Genomic DNA, 19,082 nt, shown 5'->3' with positions numbered 1-19,082 from the left:
GGTAGCATGAACCGTCAAGCACTTTGATTGTCAAAAAATGTGAGTTTTCCGATCGTGGTTTAAGGGGTTTCCCGCTAATTAAACAAACTTTTCGTGTATTGCGCAGTAAAGTTCTGTTCACCTACAGAAGAGGAATAATTTGATGCAGCGAAACTGTAAGTTTGATAACAATAAATGAAATTAATTGCATTTTAATTTTTGCATGTTGTGGACACGTTTCTGTGGGGTGCATTGGTCCTACAGGTTTGAGGCTTTTCTTTGGTCTTATTCATTCCAGATGCCGCTGAATTACAAAAAGGGGATGGGCAGACAACGTTGGAAGAACGAGGAACTTGAAAGAGTAACGCAGGCCAATTAAGAACGGATTTTCTTTGACCAAGCATCGAAAGTGTTTGAAAAAGCTCGAACAACAATGAATAGATCCATACGGATTTCAAGATGGTCTCAATCCAATTTTTCTGGTCTGGTTTTTTTTCGGTGAAACCCGCACTGGACCAAATCACCCTGCATCAAATGTCCAAAAATGATCTCTTTTATTTCATGATATATTCGGTATTTTGAAGCTTAATCTAATGACTAAACACTATTGCTTGAAATAAAACAAGTGTAGCTTAGTGTACAATGTGACATTTTTTATCTAGACCGTATTGGTTTGGATATATTGGGTGATTTGCTTAGGGTTCAAATTCCCCCATTTCCCCTACATATGTTTCTTTGAATCTTCCAATGAAAATACGATGAATACTTGTTATTTGGCAACAGAATCTCTGTTGACGTTCGGAAAGCAAACCAGAAATAATCTCCATTTCCTCGATGAATCAGAAACCCTGAAGGTTTCGTTTTTCCACTTAAACCTCAATTGGGATCGCATGACTCCATAAAATATCCATTCATTCCGTGACGCTTTTTTATCTACCTCGTTACACACATGACGCCCTCTTGCAGTGGTCGTTTTGTCCGAAATTGTGGTGTCAATGGACACCACGACGACAACATGATGAGAACATGTCATGGGTTTACGATTAGCAAAAACAAGTATTTTATTGCGGACGCTGCCAATTAGCGGACACGTTTTACTATCACCGACTATAAACGTGCTCAGTTCAGGATAAAAACACCGATGATTCACCTTCCTTTTCCGTTGGGTTGGCGTTGTTGAGGGCAATGACATTTTGGTTTCGGCTCAGTTTCGATTAGAATGATTGTTATTTTTTATAACTGTGCTACCGTCCCCTGCTGGAGATTTTTCTGTTTATAAATTGAAAACGGACGCGGTCGTTGGTACCATTCATCAAAATTATAGTCAGTGTCCTGACACTTGTGATTAATCATGATTACATTCTGATCCGTGTATTGATTGCATGGTCGATTTGAATTGTTTTTGTCTGTGATACGTTTAATTTTCTATCCAAATGTTACGAAAATCCGAATATATGTTCCGGACTACACTCCTTGTGTAAGAAATGTGTTTTATGACATGTTCTAGATTCCGTGTTCCGAGTTCCGAGATTTGGTGTTACGTAATTTAGAATCCAAATTCAAATTTAGTGATGAAAATACAGAATCCAGATTCCGAATTTGTTTGTGCAGAGTCGATGTTCGAACCATGCACCTGATGTGTATTGAAATGAACTATTACCTGATTTCATATTTCCGCATTATGCAATTTTCTGAAATATTGGAAATCGAATTATGATCTCAGATTACAGATTTTGGATTGTATATCTCATGTTTCGTCATAATCTTTCCGTCGAATCGACATGATGTGACAATCTAGCTTTTCTACATAATTGACTTGTCAAAAAATACTTACCGTTCAGTGGAATGGGATCCCCGCACACCAAAGTTGGGATTCCATTGAGGCAGCACTGTACCGCAGATTTATGTTATAGTAAACCAAATTCCATTTAGACGACTCATTTGCCCAAAAAACGATCTACGTTTGTAGCAAACAGTCAAAGTTTGTTCACATTTTTTTTAATCCCATCTGTTCATTTTATTAGCCTCATTTGGTAATTCAGCTGTAACAGAGCCAAATTTATTCGTGTACATTTTTCTGACGATCCTTTTTGTTGGTTATTACACAGTAATCATTTTTTGGCAAGAGCATTCCTATCTCATCGATACACATTTTCACATTTTTATCTATTTCACTGTAGTCATTTAGGCGTAAGAGCATTCCTATTCTATCGATACACATGTCGCCTTTTTTCGGCGTAAGAATATTCCTATTGTTCGAATGTTCACAGTTGGACCGTACACAGCAGGACTGTTTATATGAGGCTTTTATTGTAATTACCGATGCAGATTGATGATTGATGATGATGATTGTTGCGTGGGCATTGTTCACATATGTTTGGATTTATCTATGAGGGTTGGACAGTGTCGTGGTTGTACAGATATTGGCTAATTAAACATCATACTCATTTTTCCCGAAAATATTCTCTATTGTCTTCGGGAGAGAAAGATTTTCTTATAGGGCACCTATGCGTTTTGTAGGATATGCTAGTTATAAGCTATATTGATTTATAAAAAAAAGCACAAAAAAAGTTTGGTCCTTCATATTGATCAATAAGATAATGAAGTATAACGTGAAAAAGCAACAAGTAATCCGCACCGCGGTTTTTCCGCTCGCGGCAAATTGAAGTTCCACTGTATATTCCGCTGTTGTCCCTATTGGTCGGTAGAATTTGAGGAACACAAATGGGTCGATTACCCCGTGAGATTTAGTGCATTTTGCTCGACATTTTACAATTATTCAAATGTTTACCTCAAAAAAAATAGGAGTACCGGTAAGTTTCTTCGTTTTTTTTTCAAAAATTAATGTTTTATTCTGCAAAAATGGTTACAAATTTAATATTCAAAGTATTGCCCATCGCTAGTCAAAACGTCATCTTTCTGGCAATTCACGGAAATAATCGGTCGACCTTTGCGGAAATAATCGGTCGGTTTATCGGCTAACCACGAATCGATCCAATTTTTGACATCATCGAAATTGGAGAAGTGTTGGTCAACCAGGCCATGTCACATCGATAGAAAAAGGTAGTAATCGGACGGAACAATGTCTGGAGAGTACGGCGGGCGGGATAGGACTTCCCATTTCAGCGTTTCCAAGTATGTTTTGACCGGTTTCGCGACATGCGGCCGAGCATTGTCGTGCTGCAAAATAATGTTATCGTGTCTTGGCTCGTATTGTGGCCGTTTTCCTTCAGTGCACGGCTCAAACGCATCAACTGTCGTCGGTAGAGGTCCCCCGTAATGGTTTTATTCGGTTTTAGCAGTTCATACTACACCATACCCAGCTGGTCCCACCAAATGGACAGCATAACCTTCTGGCCGTGAATATTCCGCGCGGCCGTCGATGTTAATGCATGGCCGGGGTATCCATACGTTGCCCGACGTCTAGGATTGCCTTATTGAGCCCACTTTTCATCGCCAGTAACTATTCGATGCAAAAAAAACCCTTTCTTTTTTGTCGTTGGAGCAATTGTTCGCACGTGAAAAAACGCCATTCGACATCTCGTGGCCTAATACATACGGCACCCAATGTCCTGTCTTTCGGATCATTCCCATTGCTTTTAAACGATCGGATATGGTTTACTGAGTACTCCAAGTGCTACTCCAGTTGGAGCATGGTCACCATAAACGTCCACCAAAATGTGATGACTTTCCGCAGTGTAATCAATTTACGCCATCTGTTGTAAAAACAAAGAAACTCACCGGTACACCTAGTATTTTATTTATTTTGATAGATGCGTACAAATATTTCTAATCAATTGATGCAGGAATGTTAGCTATCTATTAAGAAATGGTCATGTTATAAATGATCGAAATTATTTAATTATTTCCTGTTTAGATTTTCATTTTACCACCCCCATATCTTCCTGCTAAACGTATTCTAGGTCAATGAAACAGTGGGAATAACTTTAGCAACAACAACAAAAACATCTCAGTTTAATTACAATAAATTACAAACACGTCAAAATTATGGTTATAATCAAATGGTTATTTCTCTTCCCGTATTTTTGAATATTTTCCATATATTTTAGCATTTCATTAATATACTCTTTTTTCTTCTCTAATTTTTTCCAGGTAATTTCTCTACTAACGAAGAATGGATTCGGCAGGGAATTGGAACGTGACGACGTCGAAGTTTTAAAGTGTTTTTATAAATGCTGTGATTTCGTTAGCAATTCACAGATTTCCAAATAACGGGCGACTAATTATTTGAATTTTTGAAATGATAATGTGGCTTGTGCGTGAAGAATTTATCTAGAAAAAAAAGTTATCGTTGGTTTTACTGGATCATAATTTTGGTGCTGTTGTTGGTGTTGCAAGATTCTATTTTCGTTTGATTTTGATGAGTTTTTATTTTATTTCTACACAATTACTGAATCCCTTTTCACATCTACTTGGCTTGTTGCATTGAAGCTGTACTGAAACATTCAATTATTGGGGATTTTGGTGATGATGATGATGTTGTCTCGATTTTGTGATGTTTTAAACTTTTTCTGTTCATTCGCCTCTAGCCTTAAAAGAGGGGAGAGGGAGAGAGAGATAGTGGAAGGGTATAGAGAAAAAAAATTGAAACTGAGAGAGGTAAAAGAGAAAGAGAGGAGAGGACGGAAGAGAAAGAGAGAAGAGGGAGAGAGAGGCGAGAGAAAACTGTAACGAAGAGGAGAGCTAGAAAGAGGAAAGGAAAAGCGAGAGCAAACAAATAACAAAGAACTAAAAGGGAGCGAGATTGCTTGAGCTTCGGTAGCCTGCACTCTTCGTAGTTGCTCTCAGTGATTGGCCTAAACCAGCGAAATTGCACAAAGAATACACCGAATGACGCTTGGGAGTAGCGACTTATCCCCATTGTGCAAGTTCCTGTGGTTCGAGGTTTATATACAGGTCGGACTCGATTATCCGGAGTATTTTATTTTTTTTTTTATAGCAAAAAAATGGCTGAATGGCTTGATTTGGAGAATACACTACACTATGAACAACATAAATTCGAAAAGGTCGCCGCCACAAAATGGTCGACTATGTGTTTTTTGCAATATTGGTAGCAAATGAAATGATTTGACTAATAGAATTCAGTACAGGTCGGACTCGATTATATACAGACTCGATTATATGTGCTTCGATTATATACAATTTTGGACTCAGTATTCAGTTTGGAAAAAAAATATTTTTTTAATATTTCAAATATGGCTTATTTTATGAAGAAATGTAACCTTTCATCGTTAAGATGAAGTTTAAGTGGCTATTACATATACAGTGGGGTAAAAATCGTGATTTTTTAAGATTTTACTTGAATTTTCACCAGGAATTGTTTATATCGATTTGCAGCCAAATTAAGAAAGATAGAAGTTGTGCGCCAAAGAACAAATTGTAGAGCGGTTAAAGAACTTCATTTTAATTGATAGAAACAATCTACTTTAATATAAATTTTTAGGATAAAATTAATAATAACACATAAATTAATAATAACACATTCAGCTGTTAACACATTATTTTTTTTTTCTTTATTTTTGAGACTTTCAGCCTCCTGGGCTGGTTCGTCTCAGTAATAACACATTAAAAATTATAAACTTTTAAGTGTTTCACTTCCAAAATGTTATTGAAATTCACTAATTTAGTTGTTTCACTACTATATCCTGTACTAAATTTTCTCATCTTTCAAATGAAAGCATCAGAATCGTCTTCCGTAGCGTACATTTTAATGTAGAGCCAGTTTGAAGCAACAGAGTCCGAAACGAAAAAAAGTTCTGTAACTCTGTCATTGTTGAAATTCGAACATTTTTTTTCATCAAATATGATCATCTATCACCTCCTGAGAGAATCTGGATAAATTATTTTTTTTCATGTGAGAAAGGTGTTTTCTGACTGACGATTATTCGGAGTGAAAAAAATCAATACTCCGGATAATCGAGTCCGACCTGACACGAGTCTCAGAGTCACCAGGAGAAAGGAAGGAATGTTAGTATAATATTATCCGTCCGAAGGTCAGATGGGTCGCCTCTATAGCGTGGTTCCCTAGCGAATATAATGGGAGGGATAGTTGTTAGTGAGGAGAGGTACGAATCAGAATTAACTGTGGTGAGTGATATGATTAGGAGTTTATCCATTTCTTCCTTTTCATAATAACCATGGATAACATCTGTTACAGCCATCCTCCTTCGAGGCGTTGGACCCTCAGTAGTTTCATGTTCTGTTTCGGACATCCACTATAGATCCGTTTTTCACAGGCGGAGTTAAACTACCAAAAAAGAGCGAGATTATATATATATATATATATAGTTATAATATATATATATATATATATATATATATATATATATATATATATATATATATATATATATATATATATATATATATATATATTATATATATATATATATATATATATATATATATATATATATATATATATATATATATATATATATATATATATATATATATATATATATATATATATATATATATATATATATATATATATATATATGTATATATATATATATATATATATATATATATATATATATATATATATAGAAGAGATAAATAGGGATAAAAATAAAAGAAAAAGAAGAAAACAGAAAAAGCGAAATAGGTAGTGAGGTTAAAAAGAGTGAAATACGGATAGAGAGATAAGTGAAACAAACAAAATTCTAATACTTTCATTTCGAGAACTTTTCCAGTTTGTAAATATATTTTAGATTTCCCAAGTAAGAACTTTGATGGTAATGGTGAAAATTCTTACTTTACATTATTTGATATAAATTATTATCGATCAAACTGCTATTTCAAACACATCACGTTTCGTCTTCAACTGTCACCGTGGACATGTGGCATAGAATTAATGATTTTAGGAAATCAATAAATTAAAATTGCAGCGGAAGTGAAAGAGAAAGCCGTTTGGAGCCTATAAATGAATCATAGAACAGTTTGATAGGTTTAACTTGTTCTACACTGGGTTATAATCCCGCCAAGTCCATATCCTAAACGCAAGACATGGGATGATAAGAACGACGTGAAGAGAGGGCATAAATAAGAGTGTTTCATTCTTTTGTCTATAACTCAAGTAGTTATTGATCGACCTGAAAACATCTTCTAATCACATTCGTTTTCTTTCATCATGATTACTGCCGTTCTACGAATAGTTGTCCCATGTTCCACAATCAGCAACCGAGAATAACGCAATCAAAGTTTTCTCGCATATTTGTCTACCAAAAGCTTCAAACATTTCAGTTTAGCATTACACCGGGTTTTTTATAAGCACTATACTATTGTTGAGATCCCCTCACTGAATCAATCAAGCTTGATTACGGGTTTAGAAATTCATGGTGGGACTGTTATGCCTAGAATGTCAACATGGGACAATTGAACTTGATGTTGTTTTTTGATATACTGGGAACAAACAATATTTTGTTGTGTTTTTTTTTCGAAAGATATAGAAAGCTCGTTTTATGTAGAAATGAGTGATTTGCAACACCTTCGCAGAATCTAAATCTCATTGTTATTGGGCATTCGCTAACAAGGTGTACACGTGTTCTGTTAAACTTTTTCTTATTTGTTTGAGCATTAGTTCGTTCTTCCAAACCAGAAAAGAGTACATTATGCCTGCTGAAAGTGTTACATAAAATTATTGTACTTGAACCGACTTATTCGATATGGATCTACAAAAAATACATGGTGGGACAGTTATGAATAGAATATCAACATGGGACAATTGAGCATGATGTTGTTTTTTTAAAATTTGGGAATAAACTATATGTTTTTTTTTGTGTTTTTCCGTAAGTTTTATGAAGAAAAGTGAAAATCGTCAAAAAGTAACATGGGACAACTTTGCGTAGAACGGCAGATTACGCATGTAAACTTATGTCTTCATATCATGAGTTATAGTACGAATTGCTTTCGCATGCAACATATTCGCCAGACTTGGCACCCAAAAAATATTTCCAGACTATGGCAAGATAAAATTCAACGATAAACTCGCTGTAAGAACAAATATTTACCTACGCTACAGTTGGAACTACACTTGTATCAAACTAAAAGTCGATTTCGTTGAGAATTTGAAAGCTAGCTAATTGAGTGGTGAAAAGCGGAAATGTCAAAAACAAGTATTCAAAATTTAATAATGATAGAGAACTGAGAATTTGAAAGATAAATGATTTTAAATAACAAAGCTAACAAAGAAATGAAATCACAACACAATTGTAACAGATGCGCTGCAAGATCCGGCACAGAAATCGCACCTTGGCTCGACTTCTGGTTCTCAACACCGTTCAAACTAATTATCACGATTGTTTATACACAGACAACACAGAGTTCTGAGCGCTTTCGAGTAAACCGTGCTAATATTTACAAAACCAAACTTCCCACATTCATGTTTATTTTCTGCCAAGAAACCCTTTATGCGTTGCCGTGGGGCAGTTACCTATCGGAGATACAAACTCTTGTTTCTTTTGTTCGGTAACCTATTTGTATAGCTTCCTTCATCTTTTGCGAGGATAAAATCAATATTTGACATTGAAATTTTGCTGGCGGTTTACCCATCGTGTTTTTGAATGTGGTTACAAGTATTGCCATATTTTTTGGAATACTCTTTTCGATATCAAGCCCTATTTCCGACCCGCTTGCAGCCGAAAGCGATTTTTGCAGCTCCTTCCCACCATCCGTAGATTGAATATTCAATATGATGGGTAGAGGGGAAAAATAACATACGTGTATCGGGGAATGAAAAAAAAAACACCTGGTCTTGTTCGTTTGGGCATGCCACCTGGCGCCGTGAGCGAGATTTTTTTGGCAAGCCTGAAATCTTCAACTGCTCTGACAAAGCCTGTGTTATTGAACTTAATAATGCGGAAGGCAGCAGCAGAATGCAAATTTTACGATCGATTATCCGTTTCATCACCCCTAGTTTTTATTTTTATTTACTCTTAAATAACACAGTATAGAACGGCTGCAACTTCCGTTCGATTGTTTTAGCTCATTAAATCGTAACCACTCAGAATTGGCCCACTGAAAGCCAATGGTTATAGTGGAATGACCAAAAATTACCTCCACGAAACGACATTCATGACCAAGAGCACACAGATTTAGCGCCTCACAGAGCAAACCCTGCCTCCGCCCGTTGAATAATGAATTGAATAAATATCGTAAAAGTAACGACAACGCGAACAACATTGAACCGAAGTGAACAGGAGAACCACAACACAAAACAATGCCCCATTGGTCGGTGGTTGGTCACCCCCAGTAGAAGAGGGTTTGTTCTTTCGGTGAATAATTTAGTGTCATGAAATGATTAGAGACGAATACGGGCCATGGCCGGCGATGGAAGAGACCATTGTCTTATTGTGATACATTTTCAGAAAAAGGTCCGTGTTTAAAGTTTCAACTTTGCTCGACATTGCACGAATCCTGTCGACATTTTTTGTGTTTGTATGTGTTCGTCAACATATTCATTGAGCTCATCGTGAAAACTCGACACGAGCGATACAGACAAAAACGGATCGAAACACTGGACGCTGGCCAAATTTCCATGTAAATTATCTATCACTTCTTGACAGCTGCTGCCCGGTTTTGCTTGGGATTTGGCTGATGCACATTTCCCATTCGAGACACACTCGATGAAGTGTTTGTGTGTCGTTGTTCTTTTGCATCGGTCTACATATTCATGGCCTAAACGAGTAGATTTTGTATAATGTTGTTGTTATGCTATGCACAAGTTATAATGTTTGTATTGTCGTGTTTCAGTAATATACTGTGAGTTCCGATAAAAAGAATTAAATTCTTGTTCCTCATCGAGATCTTATATTTCTAGTACGATTCCGATATAATCATAAAATTTTCCGATATAAATTGTTTCTTTTAAACTAGCGGCCCAGTCTCTTATTTTCATAAGCTTCGCGCATAGTCATTGGAATAACTTTACTTTATATAGATTATTGTATTTTGTTTTCTTTTCTTTTCTTTAATGTTAGTTTTTACCTCCAAATGTCACTATGTCTCTTTTCTCCAACTCTTTCTCTGCTTCCAATGTTTGCTCTTTTAGTTGTTTTTTTTCGCCTACGATTTTAAACTGAGTTTCTAACATAGCTAATCTTGCTGCAGACTCTATTGCGATCCTTATCTGCTATAAGTTGTTTCAATGGTTTTCACCGGTAGCATCAACTTCAAGCTGCAGTAATTCATGTTTTTAAAATTTAAATATCTTCATCTTAAAAGGAATAACAAATTTGGCATACTTTCTCTACAAAAAAAAAGTGCAAAGAATCATAACCGCCTTTTTTCACCGCCTTTAAGATTAATTCACGATTGTCTTCAGATTGATATATCATTTGTCTTGTTTCGTATTATGTTTCCTGCAACTCGTAACGCTGCAACGCAATTGCAGGAAATTCTGATAAAATAAATACTATTTTTGGCATTTTCTTTTAAAGAAAAATCTCATTCATAATACTAACTGTCTCTTTGGTCTCAACACCTCGAAAACGACAAAAAACCGAATTTTCAAATAATTTCGCCAAAGTTGCCTAAGACATTTGGAATTCTGTTCAGTATAAAGCGGAAGCGTTTGAAATTTTTCATGCGAATTACTGGTAGTAGAGGAACATCACTGAAACTTCCAATCATTTCTGATCGGATTTTTAAAAAGTTCGCAAACAATACACTAGACTACAGTAGACTTCATTATGAACGTAAGTAGGTTTAGCAAGTTTTCTCACACCCAGAAAAATCCTTGGTACAAGAAGTTACCAAATATTTGGTAATGCAAACATTAGTAGAATGTACATATTACCAACCGTATGAGAAATGAATGTCAGATGCAATACACATCTCTACTAACGATTGATACATTTCACTACACGGTGTTGGTAACTTTGACGATTGCTGGCAACCGCGAAGAAAATATATATCCGTCATTGTTCTAAATTTCACCGAACAGCATTACATAAATTTAATTTTGAGAAGAAATCTGTGACGCTGACAAATTGTGTGATATCAGCCACGCCAAATGGGAGCGGCCCAGGAAACGTTGCTAAGGTAAATAAGAAAAAGAAAAGCAAGGTTCACAATGACAACAGTGCTAAAGGGTGTGTCACATCAAATTGCATCACGGAAAAAACGCTGTAGAAATTTAATTTTTAGGAATTATATCTTCAGCTTTCGCTTATAATCAGATAAGAGTGTATAGATCACGTTGGCCATGCTTCACTGTCAATTTTTCGTAAATTTGGAAAAATGTCGAACGAAAAAGAGCGTCGTGAATTAATCCTGTGCACTCATTTCGAGAATCCGGAGTTGTCACATCGGGACATCGGTAAGATGCTGGGAATCGTCCAATCCACGGTCAGCAGAGTACTAAAACGATACTTCGAGAACCTAACCATCGACCGGAAGGTGAAGAACGGCAAAAATGGAAGCTCCGTCAGTGAAAAAGATCACAAACGCGTAGTTAAGCAGTTTAGACGTGATCCGAGAAGTTCGGTCCGGGATGTCGCCAATAAGCTGAATTTGTCAAGTTCATTCGTCCAGCGGACCAAGCAGCGGGAAGGCCTGCGTACATACAAGGTTCAGAAGGCTCCTAACCGCGACGAAAGGCAAAACATGGTGGGGAAGACGCGAGCCCGGAAGCTGTACACCGAAATGCTGACGAAGCCTCATTGCCTGGTAATGGACGACGAAACCTACGTCAAAGCGGACTTTCGTCAGCTGCCGGGCCTGTTGTTCTTCTCCGCAGAGGACAAATTCAGCGTTCCGGAGGAGATTCGCAAGCAGAAACTATCCAAGTTTGCCAAAAAGTACATGGTGTGGCAAGCGATCTGCTCTTGCGGAAAGCGGAGCGCCCCCTTCGTGATGACCGGCACGGTAACCGGGCAGGTTTTCCTTAAGGAGTGCCTATAGAAGCGCTTACTACCACGCTTCGTGCCACTATTCAAAGGACGTGTTGGAGTGGTACGAAGCCAACGGGGTCACCTTCGTGCCAAAGGAAATGAACCCGCCCAACGCGCCGGAGCTTCGCCCAATAGAGAAATATTGGGCGATTATGAAGCAGGCCCTCCGGAAGAACCCAAAAGTTGTCAAATCGGAGGCGGACTTCAAGAGAAAATGGATTTCTGTTCAAAAAAAACTACAACCTGACGTTGTACAGAACCTTATGGACGGGGTAAAGAGGAAGGTGCGAGCATACGGGCTTGAGCTCGAAGTATGAATAAAAAGAAAATGCCAAAAGTTGTTTAATAGTTTTTATTTTACTGTCTAAAATTTTCAAAAGGATCGGTCTACTGGGCGAATTTCTACAGCGTTTTTTCCGTGATGCAATTTGATGTGACACACCCTTTAATGTGGACCGAGGATCAATTGAAAGTACGATAAATAGCGCTGTGTTTTGTTCGTCCGCCAGAACCAATGAATTTTCAAAATTTAGAGGTATGGAGGGAGACCCCTGTCAGGAAAATCGAAAAATAATAAATTTTCGTGATTTTTTTTTACTATCCATTGCTTAGCCACACTATCGTCGACGATTGTCTTCTGATGGTTTGATGGATGTTTTCTGTGGGGGCTCATTAAAGAAACAATGTTTAAAAAAGAACTTTAAATTTTAATATAACAAAAACATTGGTGTCAATGACAACCAATTGATACTTGCTCTATAGAGTTGAGGGAAAGCTTCTCTCAGTGTTTACGATCGCACCGTTCTCGTGCAAATTTTGTCATTGCAGCAAATAACTGCTCACTGCATTCTCTCTGTTTATTTACATCGCGCTTTTGGACACGAATTTTTTTAGCGTCTTTATTTATAGTGAGACAATCAATATATGTTTCCTTGTTTTTGTTTGAAGTAGTACTATGTCTTTCATTCTGTACCGGGGTGTAAGTTCTAAGTTTCGAAAGTGCAAGGATTTGAACGTTAATACCTCTTTGCTGACTGAACGAAATGATATGATAATCACTTCATTCGGAAGATAAAAAATAGCTTGAAAATTTCTTTAGAATCAGGCTATTGAAATCAAATAAATCAGTATATAAACGAATGCCCGCTCGGAAATCGACTCAGTTATGATTGTGCAGCGGTTGATGTTTGATCGCTGGAATTTTTGCGGTTCCCTAACACAGATTTCAGACCAATGAGCCTGGGGAAATCGGCATTACAAAACAGATGCAAGGTGCGGGTACTTTTGTACTCGCATACATTTCTGCAGACTGGAATGAGTTTCCCCAACACAGATTTCAAATCCAAGGAGTCTTGGGAAATCAGCATTGCAAATACGTGCAAGGTACGGGTACTTTTGTAGCCGCAGCTTATTCCGTTCGTGAAAATGTTGATAACAATTTGCTGCGATAACGTCGGTTCAATAATATGCGCTCAACTTACATGTCGAAATCAAAACTGAGAATTCATCAAATCAAGCAAATTTGCGAGAAATTTGCTTGATTTGATTCGAGAAGTACGTACACTTGGGAGATCCAATAACTTCAGAGGGAATTGTAAATTACATTGATCGTTTAGCATGTAATCGAACGAAGAACGGAGAAGAATCCGTTCACGTATTTTGGAAGTCCACGTTAAATGAATGAGATCAACCAGGCATCATGCCATACGTCAGACTTGCAACGAAGAACGTATTCTATCACAAGGTTTTGAACGTTAATACCTCTTTGTCGGATGAACAACGTGTTATGATCATCACTTCATTCAAAAAAATAGAGGTCTACGAGTGATGTTTGTTACTTATGGACCCAAAAACCTGTTTCAATAGCTCAAAATTTGATTTGATGGCAAACTATTGAAATAATGAAATTCTATAAAAAAGGGTATTTGTTGGCAAATCTATCTCAGTCATGTTTGGTCACCTGTGGATACATGTCCTCGGTTGAAAGCAAACGTACTATAAACATTGCGTTCACTCTGGCCACCATCATTTTCTTCGGTTTTTAAGAGGCTTAAAGCTTTGCAGTTCTTTCGCCTCTAACATCAACATTAGTATATGTTTTGTTACTATTACTATATTACTATTACTAGCATAGATTTAAGCTAGAACAGCAAAAAAGTTTTATTATATTTATTATATGAGGGGCTTAGAATGAAAGGGGTGTAAGTGATTTGATCGATTTCTCTACATCGACTCTCTCTTTTGGTCATAACTTCGCTGCAAATACATTCCCAGCTGTATTTACCAATGTGGAAAATAGGTCAGAACCTCATCTATCGGATTCTAAAGAAAACTTAATTTGGAACGTTTTTGCAGTCGAGTTATTAACTAAATAAAGTTGATGAAGAGAAATCGATCAAGTCACTTACACCCCTTGCATTCTAAGCCCCTCATATATTAAAGCATTATTTCCAAGTTAAAAGAGGCGTCAAAGTGCAGCGCATTTCAAGCCGAACATAAATAAAGTATTTTCCAGTGGTTAGAGCTGTGTTCTTCAGTGGAAAATTAAAGGTGAAAATGTGTTCCACATCGGTTGCTGACACCACCACCACATCGATTCGGTTAGGGTTTTCTATCAGTGTTGTGCGAAAGAGGTCGCATAGTATAATTTGTGGATTATTTCTTTGGGAAATGGTGTTTTTGGGATCGTTGGAGACATAATTTTGCTAACAGATATGCGTAAATATTCAATATTCGGGGTCGGTTCTTGAGTTTCGGTTCTTAAATGTGGACTGTGAAATGGACCGAGTGAAATGATTCAGCCAAGTGATGAGAAATTCAGAGAGCTGCACAATGTTAATTTTTCAGACTATTATTTGGATGAACAACAAGTTTTGGAGTAAAGTTCTAGCCACAACTACCCGTGGTGGTGAAATGGCATTCCCGCAATCAAGTAAATTTATCTCAAAAATTTACTGAACACCGAAGAAAGTGGTTTGGTGCACATCTAATAAGAATAAATAGCGGTTAAACCATGTTTTAAACATCAGACGTAAAAATGTTGATTGATTGATTGAAAATGTTCAATAACATTCGCAAAGAAATATAAAAAATGTCGTCAAAATCCAGAAAAATCCAGGCTTTCGATTTTCCTACATCCAGATTTCTGTTCAATACGCCTGGCAACTCTGGCTTAACCCTTTATAAAGTCATGGAAACAAGGCAAGGAATCGACTCAAACCTCAGAGAACATAATCCTTGCATGAGGAAGAACACATTATTTTCGATAAAAAATAAACTATTGAAACAGTTGAAAAATTTGTGGTAATATAGTGGCCACTGCCCTTTAACTCCCAAAACACTGCTTGCCGGTGCCCTGGAGGCTCTTTTATGTTGCTTTTGGTTATACAAAAATTAAAACAACATCTCTAAAGTCTGCTTCACTTAATATTGGAACAAATTCTTTTGCTCATTGTGGCGCTCCTAGTGGACGGATTTGGAAACTTTTTTCACCCACGTGTCGGGAAATTCATTACCTTTCACCATGTATTTATGTCATAACACCAAACGATAGCATTTTGTAAACAACCGCCATGGAAGCCGAACGGAGAGATAAAATTGTGCACAGTTTTCTTGAAAATCCATTGTTGTCGGCATCTAAGCTAGCTAAACAGTTTAAAATGCCCAGAAATACCGTATGGCGTGTTATCAAGCAGTACAAGGAAACATTGACGACGGCTCGGAAGCCGCATTCGAAGTGGAAGTGGAACTGTCGACCGGAAACTGCGTGGGAAAGTCATCAAGGCCGTCAAGAGGAATCCCAATCTTTCAGACCGCGATTTGGCCAATAAGTTCCAGGCCGCTCACAGTACGGTGCGACGAATTCGTCTCCGGGAAGGAATAAGGTCATTCCGAGCCAGCAAACAGCCAAATCGGACGCTGAAGCAGAACAATGTGGCCAGAATCCGTGCTCGAAAGCTGTACGACCAAGTGCGGACCAAGTTCGACGGATGTATTCTGATGGACGATGAGACCTACGTGAAGGCGGACTTTGGGCAAATCCCAGGTCAAAAATTTTATTTGGCGACGGCTCGGGGGGATGTACCTGCAAAATTTAAGTTCGTGTTTGCGGATAAATTCGCCCACAAGTACATGATTTAGCAGGGGATATGCAGTTGTGGACAGAAAACCAAAGTCTTTCTCACTGACAAGACAATGACATCAGAAGTCTACAAAAAAGAGTGCCTACAGAAACGGATTCTGCCGTTTATTCGTGCCCACGACCGTCCAGTAATGTTTTGGCCGGACCTCGCAAGCTGCCATTACAGCAAAACGGTTATGGAATGGTACGCAACGAACGGGGTCAGCGTAATACCGAAGGACCTCAACCCCCCAAACTGCCCCCAGTTCCGGCCGATACAGAAATACTGGGCAATCACGAAGCGGAGGCTTAAGGCAAAGGGAAAACTTGTTAGGAACATGACTCAAATGAAGAACTGGTGGAATCAAATCGCCAAAACGGTGGACGAAAAGGGTGTGCGCCGCCTAATGTGCCGTATTACGGGAAAAGTACGAGAATTTCTTCGAAACAGCAATGAATAATTTTTTTTTATGAAAGAGTAAAGAAAATGCTACATTTGTATGAAAAACAAATTATGAATTCGTTAATAAATGACTGAACTACACGCAATTGTTTGTGTTCCAATATTAAATGAAGCAGACTTTAGTGCAGCGAAATTTCTTTTTGTATGAATAAGACAAAATCTTGAAATAGATTTTTGTTTGAAAAATTTGGCTATAGGGGTCTGGGGTATCACTTAATTCTGGAAAAGGGGTCTATTGCCCAAAATAGTTTGAGTATCCCTGATGTAACTCATTCAAATGAAAGTAAACAATTGTCGACACTTGTTGGAGAATTCCCCTTTAAACCTAATGAAGTATTCACACTAGCGAGAGTTCATGATAAAACTCGTGTTAATGAATAAATGGTATCTTTTTCTTAAAGAATGATACGGTTTGAAAAGAAGGGTTGAAATTTTATTTACCAACACTAATTTATATAAATTTAACGGCGAATGATTATCACCCTCCTTCTTATTTTCGAACGAATAGAAAACGTGCGAAAGTATGCCCAATTTGTAATCTTGTTTTCGTTCGAACGAATCATCCATTCTAATTTTTCGTCTTGCATCTAATTACTGCAACATTTCTATGTACGAAAAAAGGTATCGTTCGAAAGGATCGTACGAAAACAAGAATATATTTTTCGAAACTGTTCGAATGGAAGTCAAATACGGCCGTAAACAAGAATAGGGCTGTATTTTCAAATTTTATCCTTACAATTTTTCATTTCACATTTTGTTCTCCCACGCTGAATTGAATTATTCTTATTTATTATCAGAAGTTTTGATTGAAAAAACAATTTTTGTTTTTCCATTTTTGTCAATTTCCCTTATTCACTCGGGTAACCATTACATTTGGATTAACGCTACACCATGGTGGACAACATTCGTGTTTCTGTAATGGTATTCGAGTAAAGGTTATGTAATCCTTGATCCAACGCTATACTCTTATTTCTTATCACTTAATCCGTTCTGATCTCACGCCAAACGTTACTCGTTTGCAGTATTCAGCTGTGGTAGATCTTGTTGAACCTTTAACTGTTACACACTTAGACTTAGGTTGAAGCTGGTGGAATAGCTGATGCAAAGTTAATAAAGTTAATAAAAATATGTATAGTTGAAGACCATCCCCAGTGTACCGCACACTGATGTCAGTCTGCAAACTATAGCCGGCAATATGTCATCGGTAATTTTCCTCTCGGTTATACCGAGGAAAAACGAGAACGGAAACTACCGCCCGGTAAAGTGGTGAAAACATCCATTCGTCACCTGTCGCAGCCGCCACTTCCATCGCTCCCTCTCTGGGGAATATTCATCTATGACCGATGAGCATCGTAATTTGATAATATCATTTGCATACGGTGTGTGGAGTCTACCCGTTCCCCGTTTGTGTGTACCCAGCGTTGTATACACATAAATAATGGCGCCACGTATGGTGTACAACTGGTTGGAGCCTTGCCGAGAAATGCGCACATCGGGATAGGTGAATTAGCTAAAATTGAAATACAATCCATTGGTGGAGGAAACACATCCGCACCCACTGGTTAAACATTCCAAACGTAGCGTGGAAGCGTGATCATTTTTGAGAATCATTATGGGGGAAGAAGGCTTCGCGTCAGTATGATTATAACGTGTGATGTTGTGCTTCTTACACAGTCTAGAGGCGAATGAACTGAAAAGTTTAAAACCTCTATAATTCATCACGTTCGTTCTTACACAGCGGAAGACGGTTTCACAACGATTCCGGACAGTATTATTCTATGACAAGCCCGCCTAATGATTTTTTCGTTGTCTACCCGTTTCGTTCACAGATTCCCGCCCCACGATGGACGAGCGGCGGGTGGCGGATTACTTTGTGGTGGCCGGCATGCCGGAGAACCCAAAGCTGCTGAAGGAAAACATCTTCAACGACTCGTCACATCTGCGTTCGGCCGTCACGATCGACCCGATAACCGACATCGGCGTGTTCTTTCCCTCGCTGGGCGAGAAGATACCAGCCGACTATGAGATACTCGAGAACACACCAACCGGTCTGCTGGCCGATCTAAACTACGGATCGGTGCGAACCACGGCATGTTTCTTATACTACCGCCGGGGGAAGGATAAGCCACCGCTTGTTGACATCGGGGTTATGTACGAAGGTGCCGAGCGGATCATGTCCGACGCCGAAATTGTGTTGAACACTCCGGGCGACCGGCTGGCCAATGTAAACAATTCCTCCGCCAAAACATTCATCACCTTCCGCCGAGCGGACAACGACATGCCCTGCAACGAGCTCGTCGTGACGGATCTCTGCGTGGTGGTTCCCTCGAAGGGGGAGAAACCACCGCACGCTTTCTGTATGATCCACAAAACCCTGAACAAGGGCATCATGGGCAGCGATGTTTACCTGTGCTACAAAAAATCGATGAACCGTCCCAAGCTGATAAGCTATCAGCCGGAAATTTTGCACCGCTACCCCACGGTGGACCACAACGATTTCCCGTTAAACCTGTGTCCCAGTGTGCCACTGTTTTGTTTGCCCATGGGAACGACACTCGAAGCGTGGCCACACGTGCCCGGCGGTGACGGGAAGGTATGCAAC

The 19,082-nt window shown here is 38.3% G+C and overlaps 1 protein-coding gene across 5 annotated transcripts in view; it reads left to right on the top strand.

The window, feature by feature from the left end:
• The window catches only part of LOC129775059 (DENN domain-containing protein Crag), an 84,132-nt gene that overhangs the window by 32,514 nt on the left and 32,536 nt on the right, over window positions 1–19,082 (top strand). For all 5 annotated transcript variants that reach the window (XM_055779262.1, XM_055779264.1, XM_055779263.1 and 2 more), the window contains one exon: window positions 18,310–19,073. In XM_055779262.1, coding sequence (XP_055635237.1) covers window positions 18,324–19,073 — 750 coding nt within the window. In that variant the 5' untranslated portion in view covers window positions 18,310–18,323. Of the gene's footprint in view, window positions 1–18,309; window positions 19,074–19,082 lie in introns of those variants that run through there.

This window comes from Toxorhynchites rutilus, chromosome 3 (genome assembly GCF_029784135.1).
Source record: "Toxorhynchites rutilus septentrionalis strain SRP chromosome 3, ASM2978413v1, whole genome shotgun sequence".
NCBI lineage: Eukaryota > Metazoa > Arthropoda > Insecta > Diptera > Culicidae > Toxorhynchites > Toxorhynchites rutilus.
The sequence above is the reverse complement of the archived record's forward strand: the minus strand, read 5'-3'. Positions and strand labels throughout refer to the sequence as shown.